The sequence below is a fragment of the Sceloporus undulatus genome, chromosome 3 (genome assembly GCF_019175285.1).
Source record: "Sceloporus undulatus isolate JIND9_A2432 ecotype Alabama chromosome 3, SceUnd_v1.1, whole genome shotgun sequence".
Lineage (NCBI taxonomy): Eukaryota > Metazoa > Chordata > Lepidosauria > Squamata > Phrynosomatidae > Sceloporus > Sceloporus undulatus.
Genome location: NC_056524.1, coordinates 148,546,223 through 148,566,440, shown reverse-complemented (window position 1 = coordinate 148,566,440; position 20,218 = coordinate 148,546,223). Strand labels below are relative to the sequence as shown.

The following is a 20,218-nucleotide window of genomic DNA, read 5'->3' as shown; positions in this document are numbered from 1 at the left end:
TGGCCTTGATGAAGAAGGGGCGCCCATGGAGCTTCCGAACCTTGCGACCAGTAGATTGTGGGTTAGGCTGCTGTACTGTATCATTTTAATGTTTGATTGGAGGCTGCAATAGAATCATAGAGTTGAGAGACCACAGGGCCATCCAGTCCAACCCCTTCTGCCGTGCAGGACATCCAATCAAAGAACCCCAACAGATAGATGTCCATCCCGCTCTCTTTAAGAACCTCTAAGGAGGAGACTCCACTACACTCCAAGGGAGTTTGTTCCACTGTTGGAACAGCCCTGAATCTCTTTCCTGGGGGGAGCTTGCATCCATTGTTCCAGGTCCTGTTCTCTGGAGCAGCAGAAAACAAGCTTGCTCCCTCCTCAATGTGATATCCCTTTCAAGTATTTAAACAGGGCTATCATATCACCTCTTAACCTTCTCTTCTCCAATCAAACATCCCAGCTCCCTCAGTCGTTCTCACATGCATGGTTTCTAGACCTTTCACCATTTTAGTCGCCCTCCTTTGGACACGCTTTTCAATGTCCTTTTTGATTGTGGTGCCCAAACTGGACACAATATCCCAGGTGGGGCTTGACCAGCAGCAATACAATGGCACTATTACTTCTCTTGATCTATTCTAGATATTACTTCTATTGATGCAGCCTAAATTGCATTGGCCTTTTTAGCTGCCGCATCGCACTGTGGACTCATGTTCAACTTATGGTCTACTTGGACTCCCAGATCCCTTTCACATGTACTATTTCATTCAGCCATGTCTCCCATCCTATATCTGTGCATTTCATTTTTCTGCCCTAAGTGCAGTACCTTACATTTCTCTGTGTTGAATTTCATTTTGTTTAGCTTGGCCAGCTTTCTAGTCTATTCAGATCATTTTGAATGTTGATCCTGTCCTCTGGGGTATTAGCTACTCCTCCTAACTTGCTGTCATCTGCAAATTTGATAAGTTGCCCCCAATTCTGTAATCTAAGACCTGTTACCGACAGCCAAAATAAAGCTGCTTCGAGTTCACAGTAGAGGTATGGTGTTTCAATGATGCAATGCGTCCTAAGAGTCCAGAAGTCGCCACCAAGCCCTGCTCAAGACTGGATCATGGCTTTGGTGTGGCTTCTGGATCCTTAGGATGGTGCTCATTGAAAACACCATACCTCCACTGTGACTCGAAGCAGCTTTATTTGGCGTCTGTAACAGGCCTAAGTCATTGATAAAGATGTTGAATATCACTTGCCCCAGGGGACAGAGCCCTGTGGGACCCCACTGGTCACTTTTACTCCAGGATGAAAAGGAGGCCATTGTTGAGCACCCCTTTGGTGTTCAGCCAGTCAACCAATTACAGATCCATGCAACAGTTACGTTGTCTAGCCCACATTTTATCCACTTCTTTGCAAGAGATGTCATGGGCACCTATCAAAGGCCTTACTGAAATCAAGATATACTCTATCCTTTCATCTTCCAAGCTGGTAATTTTATCAAAGAAAGAGGTCAGATTTGTCTGGCATGACTTGTTTCTCCTGAAAACCATTTTTTGTGATTATGGAATTGCCTTCTAGATGTTCACACACTCTCTGTTTAATGATCTGCTCCAGAATTTTTCCTGGTATAGATGTCAGACTAACTGGATGATAATTGTTGAGATCCTCTTTTCTCCCTTTTTGAAGATGGGGACAACGTTTGCCCTCCTCCAGTCTGCCAGGGGAAGAAAGAGCATGAGAGAGAAAGGAATGATACTCTAACATTAAGGAAGCTGCATGAACATTGCAGGAAGAAAGAGCACGAGAGAGCAAAGAATTAAAACAAGGAGGCCGCATGGAGATTGGAAGAGTATGAATCTGCATGAGGATTGGAGAAGATTGGAGGAGCATCAGATGGGAAGGAATGACTCTAAAACTAAGGAGGCTGCATGAATATTGCAGGAAGACAGAGCATGAGAGGGAAGGAATTGCACTCTAAACCAGTGACCCCCAAACTCTGCTTTTTAAGGGAATTTTAGACTTCAGCTCCCAGAATCCCACACTATTGGCCAACATGGCTGATGCTTTGGGGAGCTGAAGTCCCAAATTCCCTTAAAGAGCACAGTTTGGGGACCATTGGTTTAGAGTGCAATATCTTCCCCTCTCATGCTCTTTCTTTTTTTAAAACATATTTTTGTTGGTATCATAACATCACAATCAATCAAATATATAAAAGAAGTCCAAAATCTCTTAATGGGGACAGTTTGGGAATCACTGTTCTAAACCAAGGAAGCTGCATGAACATTGCAGGAATAGAGAGCATGGGAAGGGAAGGAATTGCACTCTAAACCAAGGAGGCTGCATCTGCACTGCAGGATTTAGTTGCCATGGCTCAAGGCTATGGGATTCTGGGAAGTGTAGTTTATTGCAGCCACCTTCTTTTGTCAATCTGGTGTGTGTGTGAGAGAGAGAATGTTAAAAAGTGCGTTGACCTGACAAGAAGCTTTGGACCCCCAAACCAGGGTAGTGCATTTGGTCTCATCTGGTGCAGCTGAAGCTTTTGAAGAGGGAAAGCAAAGAGAGAGGGATGCTTTGGATGCTTTGAATTTAATCCCTTGGATTAAAGGAGGAACTGGGACCCAAAAACCAGTCTAGGGGCTCAGATAGTTAGAGCATCAACATTAGCAATCCTGACAGATCTCCAATGCTCTGATATTTGTAAACAGGATTATGAAAACATTAATGAGGCTTCCTTTTCTATTAATTCAGTGCCACCACAAACTTCCCAGAATTCCATAGCCTTGAGCCGTGGCAGCTAAAGTGGAGTCAAATCTGATTATTCTGCCAGATACTCTCCCCCTCAATAGAAAGTGCAGCAGTTCTTAGAGATGAGACTTTGACTGTTTTTTTGGGTCCTGGTTCCTCCTTTAATCCAGAGGTGCAAAAGCATTCTCATTCAATAATAAGGCCTGTCCTGAACACCTCTCTCTCTGCTTTTCCTCTTCAAAACTTCAGCTGCACCAGATGAGGCCTGGTTTGGGGTCCAAAGCTTCTTGTCATTTTTTTTAACACACTTTCTCAACAGATCAACGAACAAGTTTATCAGACAAGGGAAATTGGAAGTATAATCCAATGGCAATCTGAATACAATCATGGGGTTTCACATTATTGCGTGATAGGCTACCACACGCAATTTCAGGCAACAGGAAGTCAGACCGAATGCAATCATGGGGTTTCATGGGGGTGATAGACTACCACTCGCAAATTTGGGCAATAGCCTGCTATTTTCGGGCAATGGGAAGTCAGTTCAAAAGCAATTCGAATTCACGTAAATTAGCTGAACTAGTGAATTCACATGAATGCATTCTGTCCTCACTTTCTTTTCATTCAAAATTAAGAGAAATTCTTCCTGTGTGATAAAGTCCAGTGAAGAATAAAGGATTTCCAGGCCTTTCCTCCTCTGGGCACTTCCAGACCCTGCTGTTTCTATTGAGATTGAGAGAGAGAGAGCATTGCTTCCAGTTCAAACCATAGCAATGTTGTTGACAGACATCTATGAAAAGTGTACCTTTGGCATACATCTCTCCAATACACACAGTGAACAAGCCAGTGGAAAGACAGGATGAAGTGATCTGAAACACAGCATAGAGTTGGGAATAGGACTTCTGCACCTTTTCCATATCACAGTGAAAGCTGGAATTATATATATTGAATGAATATTCATTCATTAGTGGATACAAAACAAGATTCATTATATTCATTAGTGGATGTAAAACAATCATTTTCTTTAGAATTCTTAGCATCTTGTGCAGAATGTTGCATAAAATTATGGGAAACATTACAGCGTCTAAGGTCCCAAACACGCTGCAGAAATAATCCACTTTGAGACCACTTTAATTGCTCTGGCTCAATACTAGGGAATTCTGGGAACTGTAGTTTTGCGAGACACTTAACCTTCTCTGTCAGAGAGGTCTGTGGCCACAATAAAGTACAACTCCCAGGATTCCCTAGCACTGAGCCAGGGCAGTTTTTTAAATACATAATTTTATTTCACATAATACAAAATATATATAAAGACAACATCAAAAAACAAAACAATTACATAAAATCTATACAATTACATACATACAATCACTCATATTACAAAAGATATCTAGTAAAATTAAACCTTCTATCCATACTTCCATTACAAGTGGATCTACCTTCAACATGATAACTTATTAAACTCTCCCCATTTGTTGTACTCAAAGAACTATACTCTCATATTATTAATAGTGATATTCAAAAATAATATACAGGTAAAATAAAATATAAAACTGTATTCTGTCTCACACTAGTTTTCATTAAATTCATTTTCTTTTCGTATAAATTAAGACAATCCCACTCTTTTTCATAACTTTCCTTAGTTTTCTCTTTCAGAGCCAGGGCAGTTATTAAAGTGGTCTCAAACTGGATTATTTCCGCAGAGTGTTTGGGACTTTCACTAGCAAAATATGCTTGCTTAAATGAGAGGAAACAGAAAACAAGCACTGATAGATGCAATACCTCATCAATTCATTGATATAAATGTTTTGTTTCTAAAACTGCATCTATATGGTTTTCCTAAAGCAGCAATCAGACATATTCAGAGGCATATTATTTTTATGGGCAGAAATTAACACACACTGGAGAGTTTATCAAACGGGAGGAATTTCTCTTAAATTCGAATGAAAAGAAAGGTGGGCCAGAACACATTCACTTCAGCTTCGGCTGATATGCCAGCTGTTTTTATGATGCTCTAATGAAATGTATTTATATTGTAATATGTTATAATGTACATCTGTCTTAAACTTGTAAACTGCTTTGGTCTGCCAGGAAAAGCGGTATAGAAATAAAGATTTTATTATTTATTTTATTATTATTACTTAAAGTCACTAGTTTAGCGCAATACAGAGTTTATCGGACAAGGGAAATTGGAAGTATAATCCAATGGCAATCGGAACACAATACTGTAATGGGGTTTAACATTATTGCATGATAACCCATTATACGCAAATTCGGGCAATGGGAAGTCAGTCATGGGGTTTCACGTTATTGCGTGATAGACTGCCACATGCAAATTCGGGCAATGGCTTGCTATTTTCGGGCAATGGGAAGTCAGCCTGAACGCAATTCGAATTCACATAAATTCGCTGAACTAGCAAATTCACGTAAATGCATTCTGGCCCCACTCTCTTTTCATTCAAAATTAAGAGAAATTCCTCACGTGTGATAAACTGCTACATGAATGCGCATTGCGTTCGAACTGGCTTCCCATTGCCCGAAGATAGCATGCCATTGCTTGAATTTGCGTGAGGCAGTCTACCACACAATAATGTGAAACCACATGATTGCGTTTGGACTGACTTCCCATTGCCCGAATTTGCGTGTAGTGGGTTATCACGCAATAACGTTAAACCCCATGATTACATTCAGATTGCCATTGGATTATACTTCCAATTTCCCTTGTCTGATAAACTGTTTCCCATATATTCTTTGCTAGCAAATGGAAAAGCGAGCACATTCAAAAGATGAAAGTTTGCTGTATCAAAACAGTCAGAGAGTACAAGATGCAGCCCTTTGCTGGAGCTAAGCAGGTCTGACTACGATCAGTGCCTGAAGGCAAAGCTGTAACTATTTTATGTATGTCACCTTCAGTTCCATGATGAAAAGAGATAGGATCCACATGTATTGAATGTGTGTTCTATACACACATTCATGCAAATTTAGAACTTTTGGTCTTTGGTCACTTCACTTCCCATGTAATTTCCCTCAACCCTGTACTATCATTAGTAACAGAGAAGGTGGAAGTGGAGGGTGAATTAATAGAAAAGGAAGCCATCACATTAATGTTTTCATAATCCTGGTTACAAATATTGGAGTGCTCTCTGGATTGCTAATGTCAATTCTCTAACTATCTGATTTCCATTCGTCATCCAAATTACAAACCTCTAAAGCAGAGGTTCTTAACCTGGGGTCCATGGATGGAATTAAGTGGTTCCATGAACTAGCTGCAAAAATAAAATAAAATAAATAATCACCACTTACATTTATTTCCCATTACTTTGGAAATTGTGCTTAAGTGTATATATCTAGGGAGGAGTGCCAAAGCTTTTGGTAGATTCTCAGAGTGGTCCACCATCCTAAAGAGATTTAGAAGGACTGTGCTAGAAGACCGACATTTCTCATGGAGATATTTGCTCTATTGGAAGCCACTGGAGTTTAGTGCCAGGCAGAGCAGCCAATTTCTTTATTCTACTTAGTCTCAAAGGTGCTACAAGATCTCTCTGTGTACTAAAACTAGTTAAATTGGATTAACTGATAGTAAAGAAAATTGACTGAAAGGAGTTTAGCAACTTTGCACAGTACTTGTGTGCAGTATTGGAAACTAAAGAAATTAGAAAGGGAACACAGCTTAATCCTTCTCAATGTTTATTTTATCACTGTTGAATTTATAACATTAATAATAATAATAATAATAATAATAATAATAATAATAATAATAATAAATTATTTATTTGTAGCCTGCCCAATCACAAAGAATCTGGGCAGGTTACAGCAATAAAAATACATAGGAAATACAGTAACAATCAAGAATTAGTCCCTTCCCAATCCCCCATCTCAATACTAAAACTACAATTAAATAATCACAATTTAAAAAGCAATGAAATGCAATAGTGTTAAAATTAGTGAAGAATTGGTGGACAGAGTGACGTAAGTATGTGGGGAGAGGAGCTAGGTTGGGAAGGCCTGCTGGAAGAGATCCATCTTAAGAGTCTCCTTAAAGGCTGTAAGAGTAGAAATGTGGCAGATCTCCTCCAGCAGGTCATTCCATAACTTCGGAGCAGCAATAGAGAAGGTCCTTTGGGTGACAGAAGTTAGTCTAGCTCTTTTTGTCTGAAGTAGGTCTGTTACAGACTGCCAAAATAAAGCTGTTTGGGGTCTCTTTGGAGGAGTACTGTTTAAATGATGCATGCATCCTAAGAATCCGGAAGCTGCACCAAAGCTGCACTTCAGTGCTTAGGAATGGAGTGTGGCTTTGGTGCGACCTCTGGACTCTTAGGACCCATGCATCATTTAAATAGCATACCTCCAAAGAGACCCCAAGCAGCTTTATTTTGGCAGTCTGTAAGAGGCTGTAGATTCTTTCCTGAGGCCCTTGGTGTGCGGGGTGGACAGTATGGAAGAAGGTGTTCCCTTAAGTATTCTGGACCCAAGCCATTTAGGGCTTTTTAAATAATATATATATATATATATATATATATATATATATGCACACACATACACAAAAATGTACGCAGTGCATGAAATCAAGTTGTGGTCTCTTCCAAGTCTATGACTCCATGATTCTTTGAGGCAAAGTATTTAGAGCTCTAGGAAGAACCCTTAGGTAGCCAAAGTCGCCTGGCTCCAAGATAGAGTAGACTCGTAACTCAATTTGTATACATTTGATAAGCTGACAGGGGTGGGAGGTAGGGGTCCTTTGGGCTTCCTAAAACTCAAGTCCTGGAAGATGACCATCTCAATCATGAGGAGGAATGTGGAACCACTCCTCCATTACTGGGAAAAAACAATGGGCTTCCCCCTAGCTTTCTGCTTTTGAGCGTTACCCTTCCTGTTTCCAGTTGCATTGCTCTGCCTGCTTTCTGGGGCCTGTGGAATTCCAGCAGCTCAGCAAATAGCTGTGGGCAGCCAGGAGCGGGGGATAGTTCACAGAGCAGCAGCGGACAGGACAGTAGTGTTTACTGTTGACATTAAATGAATTGCATATCCAGAAATAACATCTGGAAGGAGAACACCTGTGTGCCTCACAGCTGTTATACTATAGTGTACGTTCTGTTGAGAAAAAACAGCTGGCTGTGCTTATTAAGGTTTGAGAAGTCTGAAATAACACAGTGCTAGGAAGGAGGGGGAGCTTTGTGCAGAGAGACATGTTTCATTCAGCAACATGATATTTCCACACATCTCTTGCTGAGACGTAGCCAAGGGGGGGGGGTTCTTGAGGTCCAGACCCTCCCCTTCCATTAGAAAAATGAATGGTGTGTGCTGCTGCACCGCCTCACACAAGCCCCATTATAATGGTGGCACTTAGTCTGGACCCCCCCTTCCTAAAATCCTGGCTACGTCCCTGTCTCTTGCGTACTGTATCAAGCTCCTACGTACTGTATCAAGCCCTAAATTAGCTATGGCACTCTGAACTTCAGGAAGAAATGCTTCTTTGTACCTGTGTTCTGCACATCCATGTAGCTACACAGTGATATAGCTATGAGTAAGGTAGTGTTGCTGGATGACTGCTTATCTCTGCACCCTTTTATTAGGGCAACAACGAAGGCATGCAATTTCCATCTCTTGACGATCCATAGGAGCCATAGCTTTTTGACTGTGGAGACTGCCCATGTTTGTCCAGGCACCAGGGCGTTATGAGGGGTGTGCAGGGTATGTGGACCACATCAGGTGAAACCTCAGAGGTGGGTGAATCTTTGGTAGGGTGGCCTCCCTTGATCCGACAGTCAAGCCACCTCTGCTTCTGGGTCTGGCAAGGGCTTCTGGCCAAGCTGGCAAAGGGGTGTACAAAGGAAAGGTCTGGGCTGCCTCTGCCACTGTTGCCGTTCTGCTTTGCCTAGCCATCAGCCCTGCCATACCTGGAAGCATTTGTTGGGTGGTGGCAGTGCCTGGCACACCACTGCTTACCTTGCCCTCTCTTCCCTCCTGGTGCCCTGTCCTGTGCTTCCTTCTGGGGCAGGGAACATAGCACAGGTCAAGGGTGGGACTGGAGGGCAAGGTGGTCTGCTGTGGCCTGTGGAGGGAAAGGGCTGCCTTCTGGGTTTTGTGGGGCTGCTGACCAGGCAGGAAAGAGAGTTGCCTCCCTTGCCAAACTCTTTAACACTTTGTCTGCCTCTTTGCTATGGAATTCTGGGAGTTGGAGTTTGTTGTGGGGCCCAGAGGCCCCACAACAAACTCCAACTCCCAGAATTCCATAGAAAGGACCCAAGAACTAAACCGGTGCCAAACCGGGTTATTTCTCCAGTGTGGTTGCAAAACCAAAGACCAGAGGACAACAAGCCCCACCAAAAACGTGACGTCACGCCTATCCCACAATCGACAAGCCCAAGTCCCAGAATGCACCGCGGCACCCAGGGTTTGCAGCGCAACCTAGCGTGACTTTGCCCTTTCCCGGCCGCTACGCCTGCCCACTCGAACAGCTGATTGGCTGTCGGGGGTGTCCGTCGTCGCTGCGATTGTCTCCGTCACCGCCCAGCCCTTCCCTCTGAGCCGCTCCTATTGGACGGCAGCCCATTCCGTCATCGCGGAGCGGCTCCCCATTGGTCGGGAGGGGTTGGCCGTAACCAAGCAGCGCGGTAGGGTGTGCTGTGTTTCCACGTCAGTGAGAGGAAGGGAGCCGGTTCCTGGCCTCGCTGAGAGAGAAAGAGAGACCCTTCCTCGGCGCAGGGGGGCTTCGCAGGGGGTCCCGAGTCCAGGCATGCGCAGAAGGACCTCCTCGCCACAGCCGCCGCCGCCGCCCGGGAGCGCCGCCATTTTGGATGCTGGGTGGATGGAGGGGTGAGTGAGGCACCCAGACTGCAGCGTCCTTTGCCTCGCAGGGGCTTACTTACTGCCATTAAGACCATAAGAGTTGCTGGGTTCCTGCACTGCCCTCTTATAGTTTTGCCATTCCACTTTAAAATGCCTTGGCTGCCTCCTCCTGTTGCATCCTGGGATTTGTAGTTCAAGGAGGGGGCGTTCAGATTCCTCAGCCAGAAAGCTTTTAGGCCTCACTAGAATCATAGAGTTGGAAGAGACCCTAAGGGCCATCCAGCCCAACCCCATTCAGCCATGCAGGAACTCTTATAGAGCTCCTATCCCACTTTAAACTGCTCTGGCTGCCTCCTCCTGTTGCATTCTGGGATTTGTAGTTTAAGGAGGGGCATTCAGAATCCCCAGCCAAAGAGCTCTTAGGCCTCTCTGGACTACAGTGGATCCTTGTTATCCGCTGGGGTTTGGTTCCTTACTGTCAGGAAGTTCCTCCGAATGTTTCATGGCAGAACTGGGAATTGAACCCCAGTTTCCAGAGTCTTAGTCCAAGTCTCAAACCACTATGCCACATAGGGTTGCCATAAGTCGGAAACTACTTGAAGGCACACAACAAAGTCTTAACATACCTTTGGTTCTAGGTAGATGAGGCCTCCACCTTTCCCTTCCTCTTCCAGGTGGAATTGAAGATAGGTACTTTGACTCTACAACGTCTTTAACCTGCCCAACTGTTCTGCTTTGCCAAATGTGTATATAGTAGTTCCTTATGGATTTACATAGATAAGTGCTAATGCTGTTGAAACAGAACAGGGTTAAATGAACATTGGCAAAATGGGTTTTAGTATGTGTTGGAAGTATCCATGAAACATTTGGGGGGGGGCTGTATAAACAGAACCAGTGCGATACTGCTGTTTGAATGTTGGACTAGGACTCTGGGAGATCCCACTTTCTCAGCCTCAGAGGCAGGCCAGGGCAAGCTTCTTGTGAATAAGTCTTACCAAGTATATCCTATGATATGATCTCTATAAATCAGAGTTGGCTTAAAGACATGTAACAAAAACAAAAAAAGAATACTCTGTGTTTAATATTCATTATTGTTGCTGTTACTGTCACTGAACTTGAGGGAAAAACTACAAAACCACCATGCTTTTACCTGAGAGAACACCTCTCTAGGAATCTCTACATCCTCCAGTTCAAATCTGTGGTCAACATCTGCCAGACATTGATCACAGAATTGTGCTGGATGAGCTACAAATCCCTAGCGGAGTGTTCTCTCTAGCAATTTCTAGATCCTTCAGTGCGACTTTTGGTTAAAATTGACCATAGAGCTGCACTGGAAGACCTAGATATTCCCAGAGAGAACATATTAATGAAATCCATGAATAATCAGATCCACAAAAGTCAAAGCTGCAAAAGTGGAGGGACAAGTGTACTTCAACAGTTTATTTTTAAAGCACCTTTTGACTGTTGGTAAAGGTTTTAAAGTTAAAAAGGAACACTTTCATTTGAAGAGAAACCTCCCCAAATATGTCTTATAAAATAATCAATATAGAAATTAAAATTCCTTGTAATATAAGTAGAACTTGAAAAAGTATATTAGCAAAATGCTGTTACTTAATTCATCTCAAAGGAATTGAGATATATAACATACCATGTCATATTTAAATAAATATAATACTAAAAGCAGGTTACCAGTTGTTTTTGAAGCGGATTAATATTTATGTTTCAAGGGCACGTAGGCCTGTTACAGACTGCCAAAATAAAGCTGCTTGGGGTCTCTTTGGAGGTATGCTATTTAAATGATGCATGGGTCCTAAGACTCCGGAAGCTGCACCAAAGCTGCACTCCAGTGCTTAGGAATGGAGTGTGGCTTTGGCGCGACCTCCAGACTCTTAGGACCCATGCATCATTTAAATAGCATACCTCCAAAGAGACCCGAAGCAGCTTTATTTTGGCAGCCTGTAACAGGCCATTGTCAGTACAATGGAAATATTAGTAAAGAAGGATACAGTTCTATAAGGAATCTATGAAACAGCACCTGAAAACCTAAATTTGCATGTGAGTTTGTCAAAAACATGCAATGCATAATAAAAAAAAGAACAGTAAAATATATATTTTGTAGATGATTTGTATTGGGGACTGAATGGGAAGAATACAGCTATTTTAGCTCTCCTAGATTTTTTATAAGCTTTCAGTGCCATTTGTTGTTGTACCTTTCTGTACCACCTGATCAGCTGCACCATATTTTCATTTGTATCCAAAAGTGGTGCTGAAACATCACTGTGACAGTACGGCCTTTAGTTTATAGCGTCTATTCTGTCTTGTATGCTGCTTAACTTACATATATACATATATACTTACATATATATACATATATGTATATACATATGAGAGAGAGAGAGAGAGAGGGAGAGAAGCTACATTTGAGTGAAATATCTATGCTTTTGAGTGAAGTATACCTGCTACTTAAATAATAAATAAACAAAACTTTTATTTTTATCCCCCTTTTCAGTAATAAAACAATCAATCAAAGCGGCTAACAACAAGTTAAAACATCCGAATACAATATTAACTCTCAACATCCCCCCTAAAAAAAGAATTAAACATAATACAGTTAAAATTAAGTATTAAAATATCTAATAAAACATAATATGGGCAGTGTGGCAGCATAGTACATGGAGTGAGGGGGCAATCACTCTATAACCGGATGGTATTATTCAGGAAAGGCCTGCTGGAAGAGATCCGTCTTGACAGCTTTTTAAATACTTGTCACCTAATACATGGGAAGCAGTTGGTACCCTTGAATGCTGAGATGGTTCAGTAAGGGGAAGGATGAGAATGAACAGTGTAAAATTATCCTATGACAAGATGGTGATGCTACTGATCAACAGAAAGTCTGGCCTAGGGATTGGGATTCAATTTATTCTTGGAAAGACTGCATTATTTTCAAAAGGTTAGATTCGTAATCTGGGACTACAGCTTGACTTTGGTTTGTACCTAGACTCTAGTGTGGCAGTGATGGATAAGAATACTTTTGCACAGTTTTGGTTTGTATTCCCGCTATTACCTTTCCCGAGTCAATGTGACTCCGCTGTAGTCATCCAGTTATGTTGCATGTTGATTGCTGCAATGTGCTTTGTGTGGAGCTGCTCTTCAAGAGTAGGAGCTTCTGTTGGTGTGTAGTTGCTAAGATCATATCTGTTGCACAATGCTAATACCATAAAACCCTGAAAAAGGAACATTGGTTCTTACCTGTAATATGTCTGCTCCTCCCACTCCAGATAGGAAGAAAGACCTTCTTCATGAAGGCAAGTTGCTAATACAGTTGTCCCTGTGTATCCATGGATTCTTTATCCTTGGATTCAAACTTCCATGGCTTGAAAATATTTTTAAAAATATGTAAATTCCCAAAAGTACATCTTGATTTTGACATTTTATATAAGGGGCATTATTTTACTACACCGTTGTATTTAATGGGACTTGAGCATCTACGGATTTTGGTATCTACAGAATCTTGGAACCAAACCCCAGTGGATACCAAGGGCCTACTGTACAGCTGAAGAGATGCCACCTTGCATCCCATTTTGGGAGAAAGGTGGGATATAAATCCAATAAATACATTAATAAAAATAAATGCTCCAGAAAAAAATGTAAACAATTTATTAATACTGTATTTGTAGAACACAGAAACTAGCCAGGCATAGAGGCAAATGGAGCAAATTGCATGCTTCCCTTGGGGGAGAACCATGCACATTCTAAGCCATCCTTATGCCAGCAGCACTTAGAGTGAGTCTGGATGTTGGAAACAGACGTATCACAGGTAAGAAACAGTGTTCCTTTTCCCAGTAGACCAGGGAGCAACATCTTGTAGTTTGGGATTTGCCAAAGCTACCCTGATTAGGGTGGTAGGACTGGCATCCCACTGACCTAAGTTTTGACCACCTGTTGTAGGACTGTCCTGCCAGAAGTAGCCTTGGCAGAGTTGAAGCTGTCTAGTTTACAATGCTTGATGAATATGGAGGATGACTTCCACATGGCTGCCCTGCAAATTTCTATTGGGGGCATTGGTAGTCAGTTCTACTGTAGTGGCTGCAATTTTGGTAGAACATGCTGTGATGCCCCTGGAGTGGGATTGCTGGAATCTCATAGCAGGTGGCAATGCATGCCCTGATCCACCTACTCAAGCTGGAAGTGGAGATCTTCCTGCTCATGGATTTTCATCATCATCCTGGACAGCAATGAACTTTGATGATCAGATGCTTCCTTGTGGAGATTGGCTCTTGATGATGGAATTGGAAGCACTGCAGAGATTGAGTGTGGAAGCGTGCCCACGGTAGACACTCTATTGTGATAACAATAGGATCCTCAGGGCTAAGAGTGACTGGGGCTGTAACCTTGATCTTGGAGATAGTTGTTGTGATATTGTGTATTCCTATATTGTGGAAGGGCTACTAACCCTGACCTGGGATATCCTAGGAGTTGATAACTGTCCAGAGGGCAGTGCCTTGTACTGGTAATTGATCAGGACCTCAAAATTCTTGATTTCCTGTGATGGCTTGAGGAGACTTTTCTCACGGTTCACCAGGAAGCTGTGTTGATCCAGGGAGCTGAGCACCAGCTAGACATTGTGCAAGCCTTGCTTAAGAGAGGTTGATTGAATTTTCAGGTTGTCCAGATCCAGGTAGATGTGCATTTTTGGTGAAGATCCTGGGAGCTAACAGCAGTCCAAAGAGCAGGGCCTTGTACTGCTAGTGGCACTGCTCTTATGGAAAATGCAGAAAATGGTGCTGCATCCATTCGATTGAGATTTGAAAATATGCTTCGTAAAGGTCAAGGGATGTCAGAAAGTTCCCTTGGCTGCTTCACCTCCAATTTTGCTTCATTGTCTTTATTTATTTTAATATCCTACAGAACAGCCATGCAGTTACATTTTTGTTCAGGCTACGAACAGGCAAAGCAAGGCTTTGGCTGCATGCAGTCTTTTGGCTGCATACAGACTTTAACATCCCATTAGGGTCTCCAGAATACTCATTTTTAGCCAGCATGTCATTTGCTTCTCCTGGAAGAAATGTTATGGGGCTGAAGAGATCTTTTTTTGGGGCGGGGGGGGGGGGTCCCAAGGGCCACACTTAGGGGTCCTAAGGGCCATTTATGCCTGCAGGCCACACTTTGCCAAATTCTTTCTGTAATGTATAACTCTTCTAATAAATCTGTTCCCAGATTGGTTAGTTCTGAGACAAATTTACAAGCTGTAGAGGTGACTGATATCGTGTCAACAGAAATTTCCCTCAAAGTCTTTTCTTTAAAGACTACTTGACTAAAGAATATGAAAACTGTAGATGGGTACAATCCTACTCCTTTGTTATTGAAAGTATATTAATTTGCATAGCCTGTTCTTAGAAAATATTGGTATAAGGAGACACTACTATATCAATGTTAGCCTTTGTTAACTGTAAGCAATACTAACTTAATATCTCAATTTTAGGTCTGTCAGGATTGTGGATAAGAACATTTACATTGTACAAGGTGAAATCAATACAGTAGTGGGAGCCATAAAGCGCAGTGCAAGATGGAGTACACATACACACTTGGTAAGTTATTTTGGAAAGCTGTATGCTGTCTTTCTGGATCTTCCTGATAAATGCATCTTTCGTCTCAACAGCAAGCTTGCCAGAAGAACTTGAATAATTAATTACTATATGATAGTGTGGATGAGCTTGATCTTCAGGCAAACGTGACCAACAAAATTATTTGATGTGTGACATATACTGTATTGCATAATAGAAAGGACCAAAGAACACTGCAGAAATAATCCAGTTTGAGACTGCTTTAACTGTCCTGGCTCAATGCTAGGGAATGCTAGGAACTGTAGTTTTGTGATACATTTAGCCTTCTCTGTCAGAGAGCTCTGGTGCCCCAGTAAACTGTAATTCCCATGATTCCCTAGTACAGAGCCAGGGCAGTTAAAGTGGTTTCAAACTGGATTATTTCTGTAGTGTGTTTTGGACCTGTGAAGGGAATTTGGGAATATGACTAAATGACTACAGTAGTTGAATCTTACACAAAATATTTCCATGTTTTATTATAAATACATAGCTGAATTAATTAAATAAATTTACATTGCTATCCCTCTTCTCCCTTAAGGTTTACATAGTCCCCCCCCCCCATATTTTGGTTCTGGCAACAAACCTGGTTTAGAAGGGAGAGAAGGCCTCCAGAGATCTTAATGTTTCAGTAGAGACTCCTTGGTTCACGTCTTTCACTGTACCTCATTACCTTATTCCCTTATTGAAAGTGAGTCATTATAGTGTAGTTTCTGGAATTTTGAAGTTAGGAAAAATGCAGGTTTATATTTTCACTCAGTGAACATGTCACTGGGTGGTCTTAGGCAGTAATCTCTCTGAGCCTACCTTATAGTACAGAGTTATTGTAAGTGTAAAAGGGATGTGTGAAGTTTTTATGTTATCCTGAGCTCTATGATAGAAGAAAAAAGGAAATATGATGAAGCAAATTTATATCTTGTTAATATTCTGGTGCTGTGCATACTTTAATTGTAAATCAAACACTGTTAAAAAGATTTACTTCTAAGTAAATGTATGTTTGATGATAGTATTTTCATCTTGCCTTGCTTTTGTACTCTGGTGAGTGGAAGTTCTTAAAATTAGAGCCAGAAAATAAGAAAAGCTGTGTGTGATATTGATTTATGTACAGATTCATATCACATCATGTGTCTAATAAATACTAGTTTCCAGTAACAGCTGAAATGGAAAGCTACAAAAGATGTGTAACTCCTGTTAGAATATCTCTGGAATGAAAATTGATAGTTTCATCATATTTAGAACTAAAGCCATTCACTGTCAGATGATCAACTAAAACTAGAATTAGCAAAATTCTAAAAACAGAATAATTGTTTAGCTATGTAAGCAGTAGTAGAGATGTTTAAAAAAACACACCACTTGATTGCTTGTGGTAAATAACAATTCCAGGAAAAGTAGATGAGAAGAATCCTTTATTCTGCTTAAAATATATCTCCACTCATGTGGCTGTTTCCATGCAATGGTCGCCTTAAGACATGTGTCAGTAAAGTGTTGCCTTCCTCTTGCTGTTCTGAAACTTCCAGCATTCCTTACCATTGGCTATCCTAGCTAGGGCTGAAGAGCACTGCAGTTGAACAATCTTTGGGGAATTCCACTTTGGCCATCTATGCCCTGAGGAGACCAGACAGGGATGTGGGAAGCCACACAGAAGTACTTCTGCCTTTCTTTTATACCAAATATGTTTGACATTGGCATATGCAAAATAGTAAGTTAGGGGAGTATTTTTTTGTAATGTTGCCTTGATCACCTTAATAGAAAAAACAGTATAATATTTGCCTTAAGGCAAATTCCTTGTAGGCTAAATTATTATAGCTATGAAGGTAAGTAGCAGTTCTTTTGCCATGTGGCTGTTTGTGATTCATCAAACATGCATTCAACGTTAAAGTGAAGTCAAAATTTCCCCTGCTCAGGTGATTTTTCAATGACTTCATAGTACAGAAAAGATCTCCATACTGTGGAAAGGTGAGGTATAAACTGATTTTTTTTAAAAAAGGAAACCGTATTATTATTTTATCTTCAGTGATGAGTTATCTGTTTCCTTAAATAGTGAAAAGCTACCCTGACAAATCTTATTTGATGGCAATCTCTGAATAACATCCCATTGAAGAACTTGTTGAAAGAATACATATAAAAATCTTCTTTGATCTGAGGTGCTGGCTTGGACTCAGTAATGAATTTTTCACATATTTAGGATGAAGAACGAGATCCTCTGCTGCACAGCTTCAGTGTCTTGAAAGAAGTGTTGAACAACATAACTGGTAAGCTTTAAAGTTGATTCTGAGTATCTAGTGGAATATAACAATGCATTTATTTTTTATATATATGTTGGGGTTACAAAAATGAATGCATACAGAGACATACAAATTCTTCTTGTCCTAAAATATAGTGGCATATGATTATAAAGGAATCTTCTTAGAGAGAATTGGTGGCATCATTTTCTTTGTTTACTCTGTATCATGCATACTTCTCTTTAAAGACTACTGCAAAATCTGTATGGCAACTTTATGTGAGCGTTTCAGTGAGCTGTTTTTTAAGTTCAGTTATACAAATTAAGTCATGTTGGACCATAAGAAAAACTCATGGTTGGGCAATACCTTTATTATAGTCACCAAAAATGCTCAGAATTGTATGCAAAGTCTTGAGATCTGCAGATCTCTTCATCAGGTAATATGTCACAAGAAGGTTGGGTTTGGAAGAAGAGAAAACTCAAAGATTGACTCTGAAGTCAGTCTGCATCGTCAGAGACTTAAGAAAATGAAGATGCAGAGAATTTCCAGTGAGATGAACTGTTGTGACATCCCATGTGGGAAACAGTAAACTAAAGGGTAAGCAGATGTGATTATAACTGAGGGAAAAAAGGAAAGCAAGAGGAGTGGTCTTGGTGGAGTGAAATAGTGTATCTAAGCAGGTGCAATAGTCAGGAGACTAGTAGAATTAAAATTAGTCTTTGTCATATTTATTCAGAAGCATCTTTTATGATATAGTGGCTAAGAGAGCGAGCCTTAAATAAAAAGATTACCAGTTAAAGTTTTCCCTTTCACATTAGGTTAGTAGGTAACATTAGGCAAGTAATAAACATATAAATCCTGCTGCCCAATCTGTATTAAGGGGATTATATTGATATATATTATGGGATTGTGAAGATTGTAGGTACTCTTAGGACTGAAGCCATTATCAACTTGACATAGTACAGAGGGCATTTTTACTCTCACAAGTAAACATACTAATCTTGAACTGTCCTAACCACTTGATAAATCAGATTAGAGCTATGTGAAGTTATCAAAACTCATCAAATGAGACTGGTGTAGAAGTTTTTAAATCCTGATCCTTTTTCCTAAGTCTTTTCTGGTTTTAAAATAGGTTACTAACTGATACTTTCCACATGATGTGTGTGTATGTGTAGGCAGATTGCAGTGACTAGGACTTACCTCTTCACTATAGGAGGATATAGTGGAACTCTTTCTGTGTATAGTGATTGTTTGTTTTCCTCCCTGCATTCAAGTGGTGCTTCTGTCAGGAGGGTTTGGCCGGACCAGAATGGCAATTACTGGAATAGAATGTGTGGCCTTACTCAACAGAATACTCTATGTATATATCTATACTTATCCTCCTTCTTCAAGCTGTGGGTGAGAAATAATTATTTCACCAATACAGTTTTAAAAAGTTTTAAAAAACAAGCCAAGAAGAAGAATTTTTTTAACAGTTGTACTTTGTAGCATGATTTTCCTGGTTATTTGGGCAAGGTGCTCTAGCTTTTCTCTTCAGTTTTAGGACTAGAGTGTGATTTAGTGTTTTATATTCTTGCTGCAACAATGTCACTGCTGTCTGGGATCCTGAAGCAGATTATCTTGTGCACGTTCCAGCTAAATAAGCTTTGGAAATGTGCTTTGATTCTTATATGTATTCTGGACCTAGCTGTTTTGTATGAAGTGCCCTTTCTCTAGGCATTTTATGAACAGGGTACTTGCCTGGTGAATTTTTAGGTGTGCACAGAAGACAGAGTGATACAGTGCCATACCACGTGTCCTGTAGCCTCTCTGTTGCAGGTTTATACTCAGAAATATACACTGTGTTTTGTTGCACATGCTATATTTTATGGTTTGATGTAGCATTGTAGACAGGGCTGAGATTTTTTTAAAAACTCTCTTGTATTCAGTTGGAAGGATTTGCCTTCCTTGAACTCTGGAGGTGGTCTGCAGTTGTTGTGGTGTTAAAGGATTTAGCAAAGGTCTCCTTTCTCATTCTGCCCATGCTTTTGCCATGTTCTTAACACTATGCCAACTTCTAGAATAGATTTGCTTTCTTGGACCTAAATCCAGTTATTAGCTGAAGTGAGAGTATATTCACATAAACATAAATGGTGTTGCTTAAGTGTAAGATGTAATTGATTCAGGGAAGCAACTCTGCTTGGGACTAACAATTAGATTTTGCCCCAGGTGTACTACCTGTGTATTCCAACAGTTTTGGTAGTGTATCTTATGTTCTGCATATGTATCAGGGCTTCCTGTGTATCCTGTAGACTCTTTGCAAGGGTTTCTTTACCCAGGATTGCACTCTGAATGAAATTCTGTATTGTATGGTGCCAGAATTGGGTGTAGTTCCAGACCTCCTCAAGAATTCTTTGTCTCCTGCATACAATGACATTTGCTGCTAAAGCATAAGTTTTATTGGTTGTAAATGATGTAGCAGATTTCAAGCAGCAGAGAAGTATCCCAGCCCTTTTTCTGATGGTGTCCACCATCCTCTCACAGTCAAAGATAGAATTGGGCCTCCAAACAAATTCTACCCAACCCAGACTATTCCTTGGCTAGCAATCCAGCTCCCCATTGCTGGGCATATGAGCAGCCCCTTCCCCACAGACAGTGGTCAATAGGACATGGATTCCCAAGTTACATAGAGCGAAAACAAAGAAAATCAAAGTGCACAAATATGACTTATTTCCCTCCAATACCTGTGAGAACTGTGCTAGCAGGCTAGCAACAAAAGAAAATTCATTCCCCTTTCTGTTCGCAGCTTTCATACCTTTCCCTTGCCTCAAACTACAGAGCAAATACAAAAGTATCCAACAATTTCACTAATACAAATGAACCCTATTATTCCTCTGGTCAGCTATTAAT

General features: G+C 40.9%; 1 protein-coding gene across 9 annotated transcripts in view; it reads left to right on the top strand.

Moving 5' to 3' along the window:
* Nucleotides 1-9,321: 9,321 nt before the first annotated feature.
* The window catches only part of GBF1 (golgi brefeldin A resistant guanine nucleotide exchange factor 1), a 115,841-nt gene continuing 104,944 nt past the window's right edge, over nt 9,322-20,218 (top strand). For 5 of the 9 annotated variants that reach the window (XM_042456454.1, XM_042456456.1, XM_042456453.1 and 2 more), the window contains exons 1-3: nt 9,323-9,534; nt 14,990-15,095; nt 17,293-17,359. In XM_042456454.1, coding sequence (XP_042312388.1) covers nt 9,455-9,534; nt 14,990-15,095; nt 17,293-17,359 — 253 coding nt within the window. In that variant the 5' untranslated portion in view covers nt 9,323-9,454. Of the gene's footprint in view, nt 9,535-14,989; nt 15,096-17,292; nt 17,360-20,218 lie in introns of all 9 variants that reach the window. The other 4 variants (XM_042456450.1, XM_042456452.1, XM_042456455.1 and 1 more) reach the window with 1 other exon arrangement.